The sequence below is a fragment of the Erythrolamprus reginae genome, chromosome Z (genome assembly GCF_031021105.1).
Source record: "Erythrolamprus reginae isolate rEryReg1 chromosome Z, rEryReg1.hap1, whole genome shotgun sequence".
Taxonomy (NCBI): domain Eukaryota; kingdom Metazoa; phylum Chordata; class Lepidosauria; order Squamata; family Dipsadidae; genus Erythrolamprus; species Erythrolamprus reginae.
Window position 1 is genome coordinate 59,970,257 of NC_091963.1, and position 18,577 is coordinate 59,988,833.

Consider the following 18,577-nt stretch of genomic DNA (forward strand, 5'->3'; position numbering starts at 1 on the left):
TGACTGTAAAGTGCGCACGTTACCTACCACGCCATATTTAAAATTATTATTATTTATTAAATTTGTATGCCGCCCCTCTCCGTAGACTCGGGGCGGCTCACAGCAGTGATAAAAACAATACATAATGACAAATCTAATAATTAGAATCTAAGATAACAATTATACATATAAAAATCTAAAAGAGAAATCCCAATATATAAAAGCATACATACAGTCATATTATGCACAGAAACTACATAGGCAAGGGGAAAGTGTCTCAGTTCCCCCAAGCTTGACGACAGAGATGGCTTTTGAGTAGTTTATGAAAGGCAAGGAGGGGGCAATCCTAATCTCTGGGGGGGAGTTGATTCCAGAGGGTCGGAGCCGCCACAGAGAAGGCTCTTCCCCTGGGTCCCGCCAGACGGCATTGTTTGGTATGTTATTGAAAGTAGGATACTTGATTTGTTTTGTTTTTTGGTATGATCATTGCTGTGATTTCTGAGACTTGAAACTGTTTGCTTTTGATATTGCAGAAGCAAATTCTAGGTGTCAAACACCCATCAAGATGAAGCCAAATATAGAGCCTCCAGAAAATGTTGAATGGAGTGGTGCTGAAGCTTCTATGTTCAGGGTTCTCATTGGAACCTACTATGACAATTTCTGTGCAATAGCCAGGTTAATTGGGACCAAAACATGCAGGCAGGTAAGCATAAATGTTGAAAATATTTTCAAAAATACTACTAGCAAAGTTTACTAATTTCAAATGTATCCAATTTTATGAAGACCATTAATATATCAAATTCAACACAATAAATCATTGCAATAAAACTTAGGAGATAATTGATATTTTACAGGTATATGAATTTAGAGTAAAGGAATCTAGTATTATTGCTCCAGCACCTGCTGAAGATGTTGATACTCCTCCAAGAAAGAAAAAAAGGAAACATAGGTAAATCAATAGTATATCAACCATCACACAACATTTTAAAGTGGTGGGGGCGGGGGAAGAATTTAAAAATATGAATGGAAGAATTGGGACAAATAAAGAAAGTATAGACTATTATTTTTATTAACAGCACATTCTAGGATTCATCAGAAAATTTTCAATAGTGGAAGAATCTATTGCAAATCAATACAGTGGTACCTCGACATACGAGTTTAATTCGTTCCAGACCCGAGCTCGTAAGTCGATCAACTCTCATCTCGAACGAATGCCTTTAGACTTTGTTTTTTGCGCCGAGATAACTGGAAGCAAGGAGATTCTTGCGCCACCTAGTGGAAGCTCGGCTCGTATCCCGAATTTGAGCTCGGGTGTCGAACAGAAATTTCGCTCGCGTCGCGGCTCGTAACTTGGAATACTCACATGTGGAGCAGCTCGTATCTAGAGGTACTACTGTATAGAAATTGAAATGCAATTAAAATGTTGTCCTTAATATAAAGACTTATTGAGATATATAAAAATCAGTTTTAAATGTTTGTGTAATAACTTTTTAAAGTTCAAAACAAATATAAATAATGAATTTTTTTCTAAAATAATTTCACTGCCAAAATTTGCAGTGAATTATGGCAATATGGAGAAAGGGGGATGAAAGTAGTTGTGTCTAGTTTGTTGATATCATTATATCATCACCTCTCCATTTGTGATTGTAAAATAATAGAGAATTTATATTCCAATTATTTGATTTGTATTCTGTCCTTTTATTTAGAGATCACTGAAGATAGATAACCAAAAATAAATAACAGTTAAAGTCACAAACATGAAAATCATTATTAAAATCCATCAATGATCTGAACTGTATTGTTAAGGGAAATGAATATGGAATCTTCATAATGCCATAAAAATATAGCAGGAATCTATTCATCTGCTGACTTCTGAATTTTCCAATTCCCAAGATTGGATCATTTATGTTCCCTCTCTCCCAGAATGCTCATTATTAGCAAAAGATTAAAATGTGCAGTCAGTGCACAAGAAAATTCCATAAATCACCTGTGTACTAGCAGTTTGAATTAAGGATCCCTTGATATTTCCACATTTATCTGCAAGGCAATTATACTTTACTGACTTTCTTAGGTGAACCCACCCACATAAAATCTAATTTCTTTCTACCCAAAAATGTTTATATCTTGGGGGAGGGGGGGTTGTAGTTGGGTAGTAATATGAAGCTGAAAGCATTTCTATCTAATCAGTGTTCTGTGGGTTAAAACATTGTCTCCATCCAAGCAGTGTATGTTGTGAATGATTTGAAAGGTCAGAGCCAGCCATTCTGTTTGACCTATGCAGGTAGTTCTTGATTTACAAATGTTCATTCAATGGCCATTTGGAATTGTAATGGTGCTGAGCAAATGGACATACAATCTGTGCCTGAAATTATGTCTGTTGCACACACCTTTCCCAAGCAATCATGTAATCAGAGTTCAGGTACCTGAAAGTATGCCTACATCTATGTGTGGTCACAGGAATGCTGCAACTCCACCCATCTGCCGCCCCCCCCCCCCCAAAAAAAATCTATGCTTTTAAATGTTGGGGAAATTTCAATGCAGTATGAAGCTGAATACCTCGGAAGCATTCACAGTAGACTGCAAAACAGCTGTCCTGCAAGTAGCTCCAAACACCCTAGAGATTCCAAGGGTGAGAAGCAGCCTTCTCCAACAGATCTAATCCAGGCACCATCACCAACTGACCTTCAATATTTTCTTCATTATTATTAATTATTATTTATTAAATTTGTATGCCGCCTCTCTCCATACACTCGGGGCGGCTCACAGCAGTAATAGAAAACAATGTACAATACAAATCTAATATTTAAAAACTAAAAACCCATAATTTAAAAAACATGCACACAACATACCATACATAAACTATATAGGCTTGGGGAAACTATCTAAATTCCCCCATGCCTGACGGCAGATGTGGGTTTTAAGAAGTTTACGAAAGGCAAGAAGGGTGGGGGCAATCCTGATCTCTGGGGGGAGCTGGTTCCAGAGGGTTGGGGCCGCCACAGAGAATGCTCTTCCCCTGGGTCCCGCCAGACGACATTGTTTAGTTGACGGGACCCGGAGAAGGCCAACACTGTGGGACCTAACTGGTCGCTGGGATTCGTGCGGCAGAAGGCGGTCCCGGAGATATTCTGGTTTGATGCCATGAAGGGCTTTATAGGTCATAACCAACACTTTGAATTGTGACCGGAAACTGATCGGCAAACAATGCAGACTGCGTAGTGTTGGTGAAACATGGGCATACCTAGGGAAGTCCATGATTGCTCTCGCAGCTGCATTCTGCACGATCTGAAGTTTCCAAACACTCTTCAAAGGTAGCCCCATGTAGAGAGCATTACAGTAGTCGAACCTCGAGGTGATGAGGGCATGAGTGACTGTGAGCAGTGACTCCCGGTCCAGATAGGGCTGCAACTGGTGCACCAGGCGAACCTGGGCAAACGCCCCCTTCGCCACAGCTGAAACATCTTTTGCAAGAGAATGAATTCACTGATTAGTATATTTTTAATAATGCAGTCGTAAGTGATATTATGATACTTGCTTCTGAGAGTGATACAAAATATCAAAATGTATTTCTTAAAATTCAGCTTGAATTTGATGCATTTTTATGTAAAAAATCTATTAACTATATTATATGTTTTTCTTTTTATAGACTATGGGCTGCTCATTGCAGAAAAATACAGCTAAAGAAGGGTTAGCATCTTTAAACTTACATCCTGAAATTGTTTTTGTTTGTTATCCTGTAAATTTTTATAAGCAAGTGGTTCCAGTGTGTGTATGGAGACATTTTGTCCTGAAGGGTATTTTAGTTTAGTTTAAGTCAGAAAGCTATCTTGATTTAATTATCCTACATAGGAGAAATAGACGTTATACTGACTCTAGCCTCAGTATAGTATTTTCCCAGTTCTAAAGATATAGCAGAGAAGTTGGAAGATTTTGGGCTTGATCCACTTCCAGAACATGAAACATTATTTTCCCCAAAAAAATTTACAGTAGACAAACAGTAATAGAGTGTGTCTTTATAATTCTTGTATCAGGAGACATCCAAAAATACCTTTTCCATATTGCTCGTTTGGCTCAACACAGGGAAAGATAGGAATACTAAAAGATTCTGTTTTGTTAAATTTACATTATTTCTCTTATCTTTCACTAATTATTGAAAACATGTGCAGGAGTTTTATGTACGTAGTTTTAGGAGTATAAGACGCACCTTAGTTTTTGGAGAGGAAAATAGGGAAAAGAATCTGCTTACTAGGTATTCATCTAGCTAGCATCCTTCATCTGGTCAGCTTCAGTACATTATTTTATCTCCTGGTTAAGGGCTAAAAAAAATTATTCTGGGAGAGTAACAATGAAAGAGCTGGGAACATCATTAGTACCTGGAAAGAAACAGTCTGAGCAAGTAGAGCAATGTAAAAAACCCTGCAAAGACTTAGGGCTTGGAATACATTCTTTTCAGAGAGTAACAATGAAAGATGTTGCAAGTAGGTAAGAGCTGGGGAAATTATTAGCACCTAGTTAGGGCTGGAAAGAAACTTACTCAGTGCAAGTTAGAGTAATGAAGCAAACCCTGCAAAGACTTAGGGCTTGGAAAACATTCTTCACAGAGAGAAACAATGAAAGAGCCTGCAAGGTAAGAGCTGGAAAGATCGTTAGCAGCTAGTTAGGGCTGGAAAAAAAAATAGCTACCTTCAGAGTATAAGATGTACCCTAATTATCAGCCTCTTTTAGGGAGGAAAAGGGTGTGTCTTATACACTGAAAAATATGGTAATTATTTGGCTCAAAATATATTATTTATATTATTTTGTTTGTCCTTAATAATGTCTACATTTGTTGTTGTTCAGATGGATCATCTAATCATGTTTACAATTACCAACCATGTGATCATCCACGCCAACCTTGTGACAATTCATGTCCGTGTGTCATTGCACAGAACTTTTGTGAAAAGTTCTGTCAGTGCAGTTCAGAATGTAAGTATTGGGGAAATTTCATTTTAATATGATTTGAACAAGACGTCTCACTGATGAAGATTTAAAGCCATTCTTGTGAGAAGCTTAACAAAGTTTAATAATTCACTTTGATTTGAAAAACATCTGGTGAGATTTTTTGGCAGGAATTGGAAAAAGAAGATTCACAATTTGCTTTTTTTGGTGCAGTTGTGAAGTTTTCTCCCAGTGATAGAATATGATAGAAGATTCAAGACAGAATGATCCCTAATTGAAAGTATACTAGGGGCAAATGTTTAAAGCTCTTATCTATTTCATTCCATACTCCCTGTCTAGTTAGCTGTATTTTTTTCTTTGGGTTTTGGTTTGGAGCTGTTATATTAAAAAAAACAAAAACCCAATAGCCCTGAAATCAGAAATTATGATATTAAGTTTAGCCTGTCAGAGGAAGGAGACTGGACAGATAATCATTCAGAAAAAAAATGGATTTTCTAAAAAATACTCAATGTTAGGTTAGTTGTTTCAAAAACAGATTAGACAACTATTTAACTGGTATGCTATAAGGCTGTGATGGTGAAGCTATATTGGAGCTATATCGGAAGGCTGCAGAGTGTGAAAAGCAGCACAATGGACACTCTGAAGTCCATTTTTCCAAACTTCTGGTTTGCTTGTTTGCCCATTTTTTCACTGTCCCAGGTTTCAGTGAGGCCTGTATGCATGCATGCGTGTGTGTGTGTGTGTGTGTGTGTGCACATTTATTTATTCATTTTATTTATTATAATTTATTCAATTTTTATGCCGCCCTTCTCCTTAGACTCAGGGCGGCTTACAACATGTTAGCAATAGCATTTTTTAACAGAGCCAGCATATTGCCCCCACAATCCGGTTCTTCATTTTACCCACCTCGGAAGGCTGAATCAACCTTAAGCCAGTGATGAGATTTGAACCTCTGACCTTCAGATCTACAGTCAGCTTCATTGGCCTCTACCTGCTGCGCCACCCCGGCTCTACATTCTCAGTGGCAGTGCGGAGGGTCCACATGCATGGGGTGCAGGGAATGGGTGTGGACACGTGTGTGCATGCTAACACACACCCTTTTGGCACACGAACCAAAAAAGATTCGCCATCATTATTATAAGATTTTGGCCTTGAACGGGATTGGACTAGAAGACTTCTGAGGTCTCTTACAGCTCTATGAGTCTATGTTCTGTTTTTTTACTTAAATTGTAGATAAAATTCATTTAAAACAGGCAGTTATTGTGTCAGTGATACAGCCATTAACATTTCCCAGGCCAATAGTCCCCCCCCCCCCATACTTCTGTTCTTTTAAAATTATTTCTTTCATTCATTCATTCGTTCGTTCGTTCGTTTAGATTTCTAGGCCCTCTTTCTCTAGGGGACTCAGGGCATAAGAAGAATACAAAATAGACAGCTTTAAAATCCAACTCTAAAAGCTACATTTGAAAATCCAAATATTTAAAAAACTAATCTTAAAAACCCAAAATATTTAAAATCATTCAACCAACTTCATCCCATTACAGTCATACTATTCGACCAGAGCAGAGTGTCAGCTCACAATGGCCCCAGGCCTGCATTGTGTGTTTTTAAATCTTTTGAAAGCCCGGGAGGGTGGGGGCAGTGCAAATCTTTGGAGGGAGTTGGTTCCAAAGAACCAGAACCGCCACAGAGAAGGCTCTGCCCCATAAGCTCCATCAGATGACATCGCTTGGCTGATGGGACATGGAGAAGGCCTACTCTGTGGGATCTACCAGCCACTGGGATACATGAGGAAGGAGATACTCCCATAAGTAGTCTGGTCCTAAGCCATGTAGGGCTTTATAAATAATAACCAACATTGTAAATTGCGTTCGGAGATCTACTGATAGCCAATGCAGCTCACGGAGTGATGGTAGGCCCATAACTGCTTGCATGGCTGCACATTGGACTAGCTGCAGTGTCCGAACATTCTTTAAAGGTATTGCATTGAAGTAATCGAGCCATAAGGTGGCATGAATGACTGTGAAAAGAAACTCCCAATTTTTTTCATGAAGATCAGTAATAATGAATAAAATCCCAGAAGGATCTTATTTTGTATTCTTTCAGAGAAGATATTTATAAAGAAATTTATAAAGAATATTCTAAAGTCCAATCCCCTGATTCATAGAAGCAGACAGGCCTTGGACCATATCCAGCTCTATCCAGCTCTAGGAAAACTGTATAGCACTTCAAAATTTTGTCATAGAACTATAATTTTGGTGCAAAGGATTTTTTAACTATAAGGAATATTATTTGCATGTATAAAAAATTGAATTACATATAAATCTCATTTCATTTTTGTTATGTCCTGAGTAGTGGTGGGATTCAATTTTTTAAACTACCTGTTATGTGGGTGTGGCTTAGTGGTCATGTGAGTGGGTGGATGTGGCCAAATCAATGTCACTCTCACAACCACCACCTTCCCCCCCAACAACACCTACCCAGGTTTTGTGGCTCCTGGTGTTATCTGTGGGAAATGGGTCATGTAATTAGGTGGGCATGACCAACTTGATTGGTCTCACCCTTAGGAAATATTGCCTTAGTCCAACTCACAATAAAATAGCACTATTCCAGTATCTAGAATAGAATAACAATGTTGGAAAGGACCTTGGAGGTCTTCTAGTCCAATCCCCTGCTTAGGCAAGAATCCCTACACCATTTCAGATAAATGATTATCCTGTATCTTATTAAAAAAACTTCCAGTTTTGGAGCATTTACAACTTCTGGAGGCAAATTGTTCCACTGATTGTTCTCTCAGGAAATTTGAGAGGCTCCTACAAAAATGAGGTAGTCAAATCTATTTTCCAAAGCACCAAAATGCACAATATGAAACAATGGATGGAAACTAACCAAAAAGGGAAGCAACCTAGGACTAAGGAGAAATTTCCTAAGAGTGAGACCAATCAACGAGTGGAATAACTTGCCTTCATCACTGAGTGAGGGAAGTGCACCCCAAAAGGACAATGCCAGAAGCCACTAAAACAATGCAAAAAAATTTTAAACAGTCATTCTCCTTTTTAAAAAAGTCAACCCCAAAGCCAACACTGCAGCTGAGAAGAAACTAAGAGCAACTGTTCAGGTTAACTGAAAGTCTGGGCATGCTGCCAAAAGCCATTAACTCTTCCAACTCTATTCTATCTTCTCTATGTTCTAAATTGGATGTTTCACAGCAGAAGCCATTTAGCTGGCTGGACCACACACACATTGAATTCACAGCCTGTATGATCAAGCTGCATTATTGTCCCCTCCTGTATTTTTTCCTCCAAGAAGAAACAAGAAATAGCCAACACTGCAGCCACTATAAAAGGTCTTGGGAAACTCCAGAGAGTATCAGCTGATCACAGAAGTGTTACTTAATACTTTATAATGAAAATCTTTGTAATCCTGTCCTTCTTCCTGAAGAGAAGAGGTTAATACCATCCCTCAATTGGTTATTGATGGGTTTCCCTACCTTAATCCTGTCAGTTTATGTTGTTTATTGAATTGATTCAGCAGGTATTGGCTGCATTCCAGCTGCAACTGTTAAGTGGAGCTATTAACTGAAGGGAGAGAGGAAAAAAATCCCTGTCTTGCACTTTATTTTTAACCAATTCTCCAAACTGCATAAACAATTTACTAACAATTCAGCCTAACCAGTGAGAACTGGTTGAATCCCACCTGTGGTCCCTAGCCATTTCTTTGTTCTACATCCTATATCTACTACACTCCTACATTTAAGTTAGCTTTGATTTTTGAAAATGATTCTGAAGGAGTTCCTGCTATAGATCCCCAGATCTTTTGCAGCATATAGAATTTTTGTCACAAATAATTTATGGAGAATGAAAATTTCAAAGGGGATTGTCCCAAAGCTTTACTGATAACACTGCAGTTTGAATAGACAGTATTTTAAATAACATAAGTAAAATATATAAGCTGCTTGTACATGCTACTACCTGAACTGTTTAGATAAGTAACCTCCAGATATGTAATGCCATGGTTTACTTGAAGCTCTTTGAGTTGCCTGGCATCTTAAACTAAACAAAGTCCTGAGCAATCCAGTAGTTTGTAACAGGAGTTAAATACATTGATTCTGTTTTCATTTTTCTTTTTAAAGGCCAAAATAGGTTTCCTGGATGCCGTTGTAAAGCACAATGCAATACAAAGCAGTGTCCTTGCTACTTAGCTGTACGTGAGTGTGACCCAGATCTCTGTTTGACATGTGGAGCAGCTGATCATTGGGATAGCAAAAATGTCTCTTGCAAGAACTGCAGCATTCAACGAGGGTCCAAAAAGGTGATTCATCTTTTTATGAACAGAAGACACATTTTATCTTTGCTCATGATAGGCATTTTTGCAAATGTATAGAGCATGGATGCCTTGAGCATTCTTCTTCAAGAAAGTGGAAGATATTTTTTAGATAACCTGCTCCCTGATTTATATTACTTTGTTAGAGAATCATCTGTGTTTTTTGTTAGCATTGTAAATCATTCTAGTTTTATTACTTCATGTTTGCAACTACAGGATGTGTGAAGCCGTATATTCAGAAATTGCATATTCTCAATGCAGTTTACACACGCTATTGGAAGTTCAAGTTATCAAATGTTTGTATTGTAGCTTGTCTGATCAGCTATCTGAAACACTGTTCTAACATGGAAATTGTTCTTATTCCGATTCTATTCATGTTAATGAACTTGTACAGAATTATCTTGTAGATAATACAGTAGCAGTGACACAAAATAGATAAGCTTTGAGTGAAATGCTACTCCTGTATGAGGTATAATTTTAATTGACACATACCTGCCTCACTTGATGCCTTTGCATTTTTGAAATACCTGCATTTAGGCTGATACAAAGTTTCAAAAGACTCAAGAAAAATTGGGGTGGGATAAAGATTACTCTGATGCGGATTCAATGGAAGATCACTTTGTGTTTCAAAACTATATTTTATGTGAACGTCTGAGTCCACATGTCAGAAATTCACTAATTATATGAACAAGCACTAAAACCAAAATCATTTATTGTTAGCTAACTACTTTTATTTTTTGATGCTTTTAATATTGCATACTATGTATTTTGTTAGAATTAAGTATCTTTTAGTTTTATTGGCGTTAATTAAAAAAGCAAGTGCTTTTTTATTCTGCTAGCATCTGCTGCTAGCACCTTCGGATGTGGCAGGCTGGGGGATTTTCATTAAGGATCCAGTGCAGAAAAATGAATTCATCTCTGAATATTGTGGCGAGGTAAGAAGAACTGTTTTACACCAAATTATTGTCAATTGTATGTTTTTATAAATAAGTAATGTGGGAGAGATGATGGATCTATAACATCTATATGAAAGAGCATGTTATTTGGTGTGCATGAAGAGTTTTGAAGAATGTTGTATACATGGGGAGAAGGGGAATTGGATGATATTTTAAGAAAAAATACTCTGCATTCTAATATACAGAAACAAAATATCCCTAGATTTAGAAGTTATATAGATATAATAATTTGAAAGGATGTTGCTAATAATTGATAGTTTCAAGAATAAAAGTTTGGGAATACAGTGTTCCATCGATTTTCGCTGGGGATACGTTCCGAGACCGCCCGCGAAAGTCGAATTTCCGCGAAGTAGAGATGCGGAAGTAAATACACTATTTTTGGCTATGAACAGTATCACAAGCCTTCCCTTAACACTTTAAACCCCTAAACTGCAATTTCTCATTCCCTTAGCAACCATTTAGATTATTACTCACCATGTTTATTTATTAAAGTTTATTTAAAAAAATATTTATTAAAGGTGGATGAAAGCTTGGTGATGACGTATGATGTCATCGGGCGGGGGAAACCGTGGTATAGGGGAAAAAACCCGCAAAGTATTTTTTAATTAATATTTTTGAAAAACCGTGGTATAGCTGTTTCGCGAAGTTTGAACCCGCGAAAATTGAGGGACCACTGTATTTCAAATCTGTTTTTTCCTCTGAGAAACACAAAAAATAGCTCCATAAGAATGACACAAATAGAGAAGCAGAAATAGACACACAGATGGAGATATCTCCCTCATTCTCAATATTCAAGTACTGTAATTATAAAAATAATTTTATTGACCCCTCTCTGCATAAAATTACTAGAAACCTCTCTGTATAAGCTTACAGTTGTGCTCATAAGTTTATATACCCTGGCAAAATTTATGATTTCCTGGCCATTTTTCAAAGAATATGAATGATAACACGAACACCTTTCTGTCACTCATGGTTAGTGTTTGACTAACTAAGAATATGAATGATAATATGAACACCTTTCTGTCACTCATGGTTAGTGTTTGACTATCAACTGTGTTTATTCTTTCTCAATCATAATGACAACGGAAACTACTCAAATGGCCCTGATCAAAAACTTACATACCCTGTTGCTTTTGACCTGATAATATGCATCCTGGTTGGCACAAAGGGGTGTGAATTGCTATTAAAGGTAACCATCCTTGCCTGTGATCTGTTTCTGGCCTCCTAACAGACCCTTGCTTCTTTCATCCACTGCACTGTCATGTCTGTATTCTGAGTCAGGGGAGGAAAATTTCAAAGGATCTGTGGGAAAAGATAGTTGAACTGTATACAATAGTAAAGGAATATAAAAAGATATCCAATGAATTGAGAATGCCGATTAGCAGTGTTCAAACTCTAATCAAGGAGTGGAAAATGAGGGATTCCATTGAAACCAAACCACAGTCAGGTAGACTTACTAAACTGTTAGCCACAATTGCCAGAAAAATTGTTCAGGATGCAAAGAGAAACTCACAAATAACTTCAGGTGAAATACAGCACACTCTGAAAACATGTGGTTGTTGCAAGATGCACAATAAGGAGGCACTTGAAGAAAGATGGGCTACATGGGTCAATTTGCCAGAAGAAAGCCATTACTATGCAAATGCCACAAAGTCTCCCACTTTCAGTACACCAAACAGCACAGACAAGCCTCAAACCTTCTGGCAAAAAGTCACTTGGAGGGATGAGACCAAAATTGAGCTTTTCGGCCACAACCAAAGATGCTACATTTGGAGGAGTCAGCAAGGCCTATAGTGAAAAGTACACCATCCCTACTGTTTATTATTTATTTATTTTTGTCAAGTACATATTGGTAGTATACAAAGATATAACAATGTTTATATACATGATATGAGTGGGAGAGACATTAGAACAGGGGATGGAAGGCACACTGGTGCACTTATGCACGCCCCAAGAAACATGGAGGTGGATCACTGATACGCTGGGGATGTGTGAGCTACAAAGGCACCGAAAATTTGATGGCACGATGAATGCAGTATATTATCAAGATACTGGAGGACAATTTCCATTCAGCAGCATGGAAGCTAGCCCAAGAATTACATGATCTAGAGGCTTTTTGCCAAGAATGGGCAACTTTATCATCTGACAAGATAAAGAGCTTCATCCACACATACTACATAGAAACATAGAAGACTGACAGCAGAAAAAGACCTCATGGTCCATCTAGTCTGCCTTTATAATATTTCCTGTATTTTATCTTAGGATGGATATATATTTATCTTAGGCATGTTTAAATACTCTTTCAGTAAAATAATATTTTCTCATGTTATTTGTGATCTTTCCCCCAACTAACCTCAGATTTTGCCCCCTTCATTAAGTCTTTCCTGATAAGTTTTATGCTTAAGATCTTCTACTTGCTACATTCTACTTGCTTTCCCTACCGCCTGACTGCATTGTTCGCCCATTTTGAGACTGTCAGAAATCACTACCCCTAAATCCTTCTCTTCTGAAGTTTTTTACTAGTGCAGAACTGCCAATACAATACTCAGATTGAGGATTCCTTTTGCCCAAGTGCATTATTTTACATTTGGAAACATTAAACTGCAGTTTCAATTGCTTTGACCACTTATCTAGTAAAGCTAAATAATTTGCCATATTACAGACACTTCCAGGAATATCAACCCTATTGAACACTTTAGTCATCGGCAAATAGGCAAACCTTCCCTACCAAATCTTCCCCTACGTTACTCACAAAGATATTAAAAAGAATAAAAAGAACCTTGTGGCACACCGCTTGTAACCAGTCTCTGCTCAGAATACTCGCCATTAACAACAACCCTCTGATATCTACGCTTCAGCCAGCTGCACTACACAAGACTTCAAGTTGTCATTGATGTTAAAGGAGGCAACACATCATATTAATAACTGGATTATGTGAACTTTGATCAGGATCATTTGGGTAGTTTCTGTTGTCATTGTGATTAAAAAAAGTGAACACAGTTGATGGCTAATAAATGGCAATAAATGACCATGAGTTAGTGCAAAACACAGGCACACGAGCATCCATAGACCTTCCTAGATATGCCTATATTTCTCCAACACTCCGCAGACTGCATTGGTTGCCAACTGTTTTCCGGATGCAATTCAAAGTGTTGGTAATGACCTAGAAAGCTCCACGTGGTATCGGGCCACATTACCTATGGACCGTCTTCTGCCGCATGAATCCCAACGACCAGTGAAATCCCCCAGAGCCAGCCTTCTCCAGGTCCTGTCATTTAAACAATGTTGCATGGCGGGGCCTAGGGGAAGAGCCTTCTCTGTGGAGGGTTCTGGCCCTCTGGAAACAGCTACCCCCCCCAAGATTCATACTGCCCCCACCCTCCTCCCTTTCCGCAAGTCTTAAGACTCATCTATGCCACCAGGCTTGGGATGATTACACCCTAGCTCCCTGGCCACATTACCTATGGACCGTCTTCTGCCGCATGAATCCCAACGACCAGTGAAATCCCCCAGAGTCAGCCTTCTCCAGGTCCTGTCATTTAAACAATGTTGCATGGCGGGGCCTAGGGGAAGAGCCTTCTCTGTGGAGGGTTCTGGCCCTCTGGAAACAGCTACCCCCCCAAGATTCATACTGCCCCCACCCTCCTCCCTTTCCGCAAGTCTTAAGACTCATCTATGCCACCAGGCTTGGGATGATTACACCCTAGCTCCCTGGCCGATGAATGTTACGTATGATTGTTGTTTGAGTGGGTATGTTTGGTTTTTAACAATACTGGGTACCATGCCGCCTTGATTGCATCAGCGGAATCTCGCCCAGCTCCTCTGTTTAGGGTGACCCGCTCCCTTCTAAATGAGGGGGGAGTTGGGGAACCCTTGCAGGGCAGTGCCGAGGAATTTAACTAGTTTTTCGCTGATAAAGTCGCTTGGATCCGAGCGGAACTCGACTCCAATTGCATAGCAGTATTGGCTGACAATGAGTCAGTCGAGGCGACTGGGGCTAAACGTCTTTGTCCATCTGTCTGGGAGGAGTTTGACTTGGTGACACCTAATGAAGTGGACAAGGCCATTGGAGCTGTGAGCTCCGCCACCTGTTTACTGGATCCGTGTCCCTCTTGGTTGGTTTTGGCCAGTCGAGAGGTGACATGGAGCTGGGTCCAGGAGATTGTCACCGCCTCCTTGGGGAGGGGGTCCTTTCCAGCTCCTTATAAGGAGGCACTTGTGCGCCCCCTCCTCAAGAAGCCTTCCCTGGACCCAGCCGTGCTTAATAACTACCGTCCAGTCTCCAACCTTCCCTTTATGGGGAAGGTTGTTGAGAATGTGCTGGCACTCCAACTCCTCAACAGTCGGGTTTCAGGCCCGGTTACAGATGGAAACTGCTTTGGTCGCGTTGATGGATGATCTCTGGCGGGCCCGGGACAGGGGCTTGTCCTCTGTCCTGGTGCTTCTTGACCTCTCAGCGGCTTTCGATACCATCAACCATGGTATCCTTCTGCGCCGACTGGAGGGGCTGGGTGTGGGAGGCACTGTTCTCCAGTGGTTCTCCTCCTACCTCTCCGCTCGGTCGGTCAGTCGGTGTTAGTGGGGGGCCAGAGGTCGACCTCTAGGTCTCTCCCTTGTGGGGTGCCTCAGGGGTCGGTCCTCTCCCCCCTGCTATTTAATATCTACATGAAACCGCTGGGTGAGATCATCCAAGGGCATGGGGTGAGGTATCCTCAATATGCGGAAGATACCCAGTTGTACATCTCCACCCCATGTCCAGTCAACGAAGCAGTGGAAGTGATGTGCCGGTGCCTGGAGGCTGTTGGGGACTGGATCGGTGTCAACCCAGACAAGACGGAGTGGCTGTGGGTCTTGCCTCCCAAAGACAATTCCATCTGTCCGTCCATTATCCTGGGGGGAGGGAACTATTGACCCCCTCAAAGAGGGTGCACGACTTGGGCGTCCTCCTCGATCCACAGCTAACATTGGAACATCATCTTTCGGCTGTGGCGAGGAGGGCGTTTGCCCAGGTTCGCCTGGTGCACCAGTTGCGGCCCTATTTGGACAGGGAGTTCTTGTTCAGTCACTCATGCCCTTATCACCTCGAGGTTCGATTACTGCAACGCTCTCTACATGGGGCTACCTTTGAAAAGTGTTCGGAAACTCCAGATCGTACAGAACGCGGCCACGAGAGCCATCGTGGGGCTTCCCAGATTCGCCGACGTACCTACAACACTCCGTGGCCTGCATTGGCTGCCGATCAGTTTCCGGTCACAATTCAAAGTGTTGGTCATGACCTTTAAAGCCCTACATGGGATTGGACCAGAGTACCTCCGGAACCGCCTGCTACCACACGAATCCCAGCGGCCGATAAGGTCCCACAGAGTTGGTCTTCTCCGGGTCCCATCGACTAAACAATGTCGTCTGGCGGGCCCCAAGGGAAGAGCCTTCTCTGTGGCGGCCCCGGCCCTCTGGAATCAACTCCCCCCGGAGATTAGAACTGCTCCCACCCTCGTCTTCCGTAAACTACTTAAGACCCACCTATACCACCAGGCATGGAGGATTTGAGACATCTTTCCCCCAGGCTTATTATAATTTATGTTTGGTATGTATGTGCTGTTTGGTTTTTAATTATGATAGGGTTTTTAGTTTTTTAATATTAGATTTGTGCCATTATAATATTGTTTTTATCGTTGTTGTGAGCCGCCCCGAGTCTTCAGAAAGGGGCGGCATACAAATCTAATAAATTATTATTATTATTATTATTATTGATTAGTACACTTAGTTTTAAATTAATTGGATTTAGCCGATTATATTGTATTGTTCTTCTTTTTTATGTATTGTAAACCGCCCTGAATCTTCGGATTAGGGTGGCATATAAATACAATTAATTAATTAAATAAATAAATAAATGAGTGACAGGAAAGCTTTTGTGTTAATATTCATATTATCTGAAAAATGGCCAGGAAATCATAAATTCTACCAGGATATGTAAACTTATGAACACAATGATTTTGCATAAGTAGGTTTCGTTCCTTTTGATTTTGATAGGATTCCTCACCATCGCTCAAATTTCAAATTAATCATCCTCAAGTGATTAGGGCATCATCTAAAATCAGTTGGGCCAGGAGTCTAATTTTTTCCACCAGTTTTTCCAACTGATCCAAATATATAGGAAAACTGCTTTATTCGGTTGCTAGGCAGAAAAATAGTATGATAGTGATGCATAACCCTAATCTATAGATAACGTGGACCCCATTATTGTAAAGATGTCAATACGCTGCAGTGTAAGTTCCAATTCTTAATTTTAAATTTAATTAAAATGGGAACATGGCATGTTGCACTATGAAGTGCCCTGTACAGTATCGTTATTTACAAGATTATCTTTAGTATCCATTGACATTAAAAAATATGGTGAGGTAATTCCAGGCCATCTTAACAAATAAGATGAAATTGTAAGTGAAGTATACTAAAATGCCGGACGGGCTTGATGCAGGAACAGCTTCACCAGTTTTCTATTAAATGAGTACTGTATTTTGTAGCTTGCCATATTCAAGTAAGCCTTTTGAAGAGTATAAGCTAGTAGTGGGTTCTAAAACCCTTTACTACTGTTTTTCACATGCTTGTACGTGAGACGCTTCTGTGCATGTGGGTAGACGGAGCCTCCTGCCCCCGGTGCTACCGGTTCTAACATCTAATAACCAGGCAGAACTGGGAGCAACCCACCGCTGATGTAAGCGCAACTTGCTCTCAAAATTTAACAGTATTTTAAGGCCATACAACATGCTGTTCATACATTTCATATACAACTGAGAATAAAATTTATATTTTATATAAAAGGCTCATGCATTCTAAGGCAAAGCATTGGGAAAAATAGGGTTTGAAAGATGGATTCAAAACACCAGCAAGAGTTTTCAAATTGTGGTACCACCTTTCCAGGGTCAATCAATTTTTAGAGGTTGTAGGAAAGTTTTTCCAGGTTTTGAATAATACGAAACATATGGCTCTCTCGCTTTGAGATGCTCCGAGTCTTCAGAGAAGGGCGGCATGCAAATCTAATAAATTTATTTAATTTATTTATTTGTCAAAACATCCATTATGCCAAAACAGGTTCTGCCTGTTACCAAAAACATCTTTAAAATATTATTTTTAGATTATTTCTCAGGATGAAGCAGACAGAAGAGGGAAAGTCTATGATAAATATATGTGCAGCTTTCTATTCAATTTGAATAACGGTATGTATATTACTGTCTTTAACCATCTTCTTCTTTATTTACATTTCTTATCTCAAATATTAGCCACAATACTAATGTTGCTTCCAGTTTTCTAATAAGAATTGCTAAAATTTTAAGTTCAAAAACTTTAATGTTCTTAATAGAAGAAAATATTTTAATGTTAAATGTTTTCAGGAATTGAAAACCTAAAATTCAATGGTAAAAAGCAGATTAATTTGTAGATGTGAGCAGCAAAGATGGTACTTCATAAAAACCAGAAACTTGTTAATTGACGAAAATACACGTAATATTTTACGGAATGTATTTATTATATATGATACCTGATAGAATACAGATAAAAACATACATCACGAGTTATGATGCAGGAAAAGTTGATAAACCAAATCAGTAATTAAAGCATAATTCAAGTGACAGATAAACAACGCTACACTTGCAGAAGAAGTCATTTTTTTCTAAGAATATTATATTTCTTACTTTTCAGGCAGTTGTTAATTTATCTGTTGTTTTTAATTTAGATTTTGTGGTTGATGCAACACGGAAGGGTAACAAAATAAGATTTGCAAACCATTCAGTCAATCCCAACTGCTATGCAAAAGGTGAACACTGATACCGGATTATATCATACTCACTTTTTAACAGAAGATTTTTGTAAAACCTTTCCTCAACTTCACTTTTTCTTTTACAGTTATGATGGTTAATGGAGATCATAGAATAGGCATATTTGCTAAGAGAGCCATTCAGACTGGTGAAGAGCTCTTTTTTGATTACAGGTAGGGATAATAATACTAAAACCTAAATCGGGGAAATAATACATTTCAGTATGTAAATTATCAGAATACCTTTACCAGATTTTATCAATAAACAATTGCAAAAAATATGTGCAGTCAGAATTATTAATTGTAAGCATCATAAATTATTGGATGTAGAATCAATTTCATTTCTGGGGTGACTGGAAATCCTTTATGTAAAAAATAAAAAATGTACTAATGATTTATGGTTTTGATTTGGAAGAATAGATTGAATGATGCCACCTTTGAGAAAAGTTAAAATTATAATTGTACTTAATTACAAAGAATTGTAATTAAGTTACAAAGATTGGAAGCCAATATAATTTTGCTATAATTTTTCTCATTTTCTTTTAATATATACTATTACTATTGTTAAATG

At 39.0% G+C, this 18,577-nt stretch overlaps 1 protein-coding gene across 18 annotated transcripts in view; it reads left to right on the forward strand.

Annotated features, from left to right (window-relative positions):
* Window positions 1–18,577, forward strand: part of EZH2 (enhancer of zeste 2 polycomb repressive complex 2 subunit) — a 143,715-nt gene that overhangs the window by 124,413 nt on the left and 725 nt on the right. For all 18 annotated transcript variants that reach the window (XM_070727911.1, XM_070727913.1, XM_070727898.1 and 15 more), the window contains 9 exons: window positions 513–682; window positions 834–928; window positions 3,626–3,666; window positions 4,819–4,944; window positions 9,050–9,228; window positions 10,080–10,175; window positions 17,329–17,410; window positions 17,926–18,006; window positions 18,096–18,180. In XM_070727911.1, coding sequence (XP_070584012.1) covers window positions 513–682; window positions 834–928; window positions 3,626–3,666; window positions 4,819–4,944; window positions 9,050–9,228; window positions 10,080–10,175; window positions 17,329–17,410; window positions 17,926–18,006; window positions 18,096–18,180 — 955 coding nt within the window. The remainder of the gene's footprint in view (window positions 1–512; window positions 683–833; window positions 929–3,625; window positions 3,667–4,818; window positions 4,945–9,049; window positions 9,229–10,079; window positions 10,176–17,328; window positions 17,411–17,925; window positions 18,007–18,095; window positions 18,181–18,577) is intronic.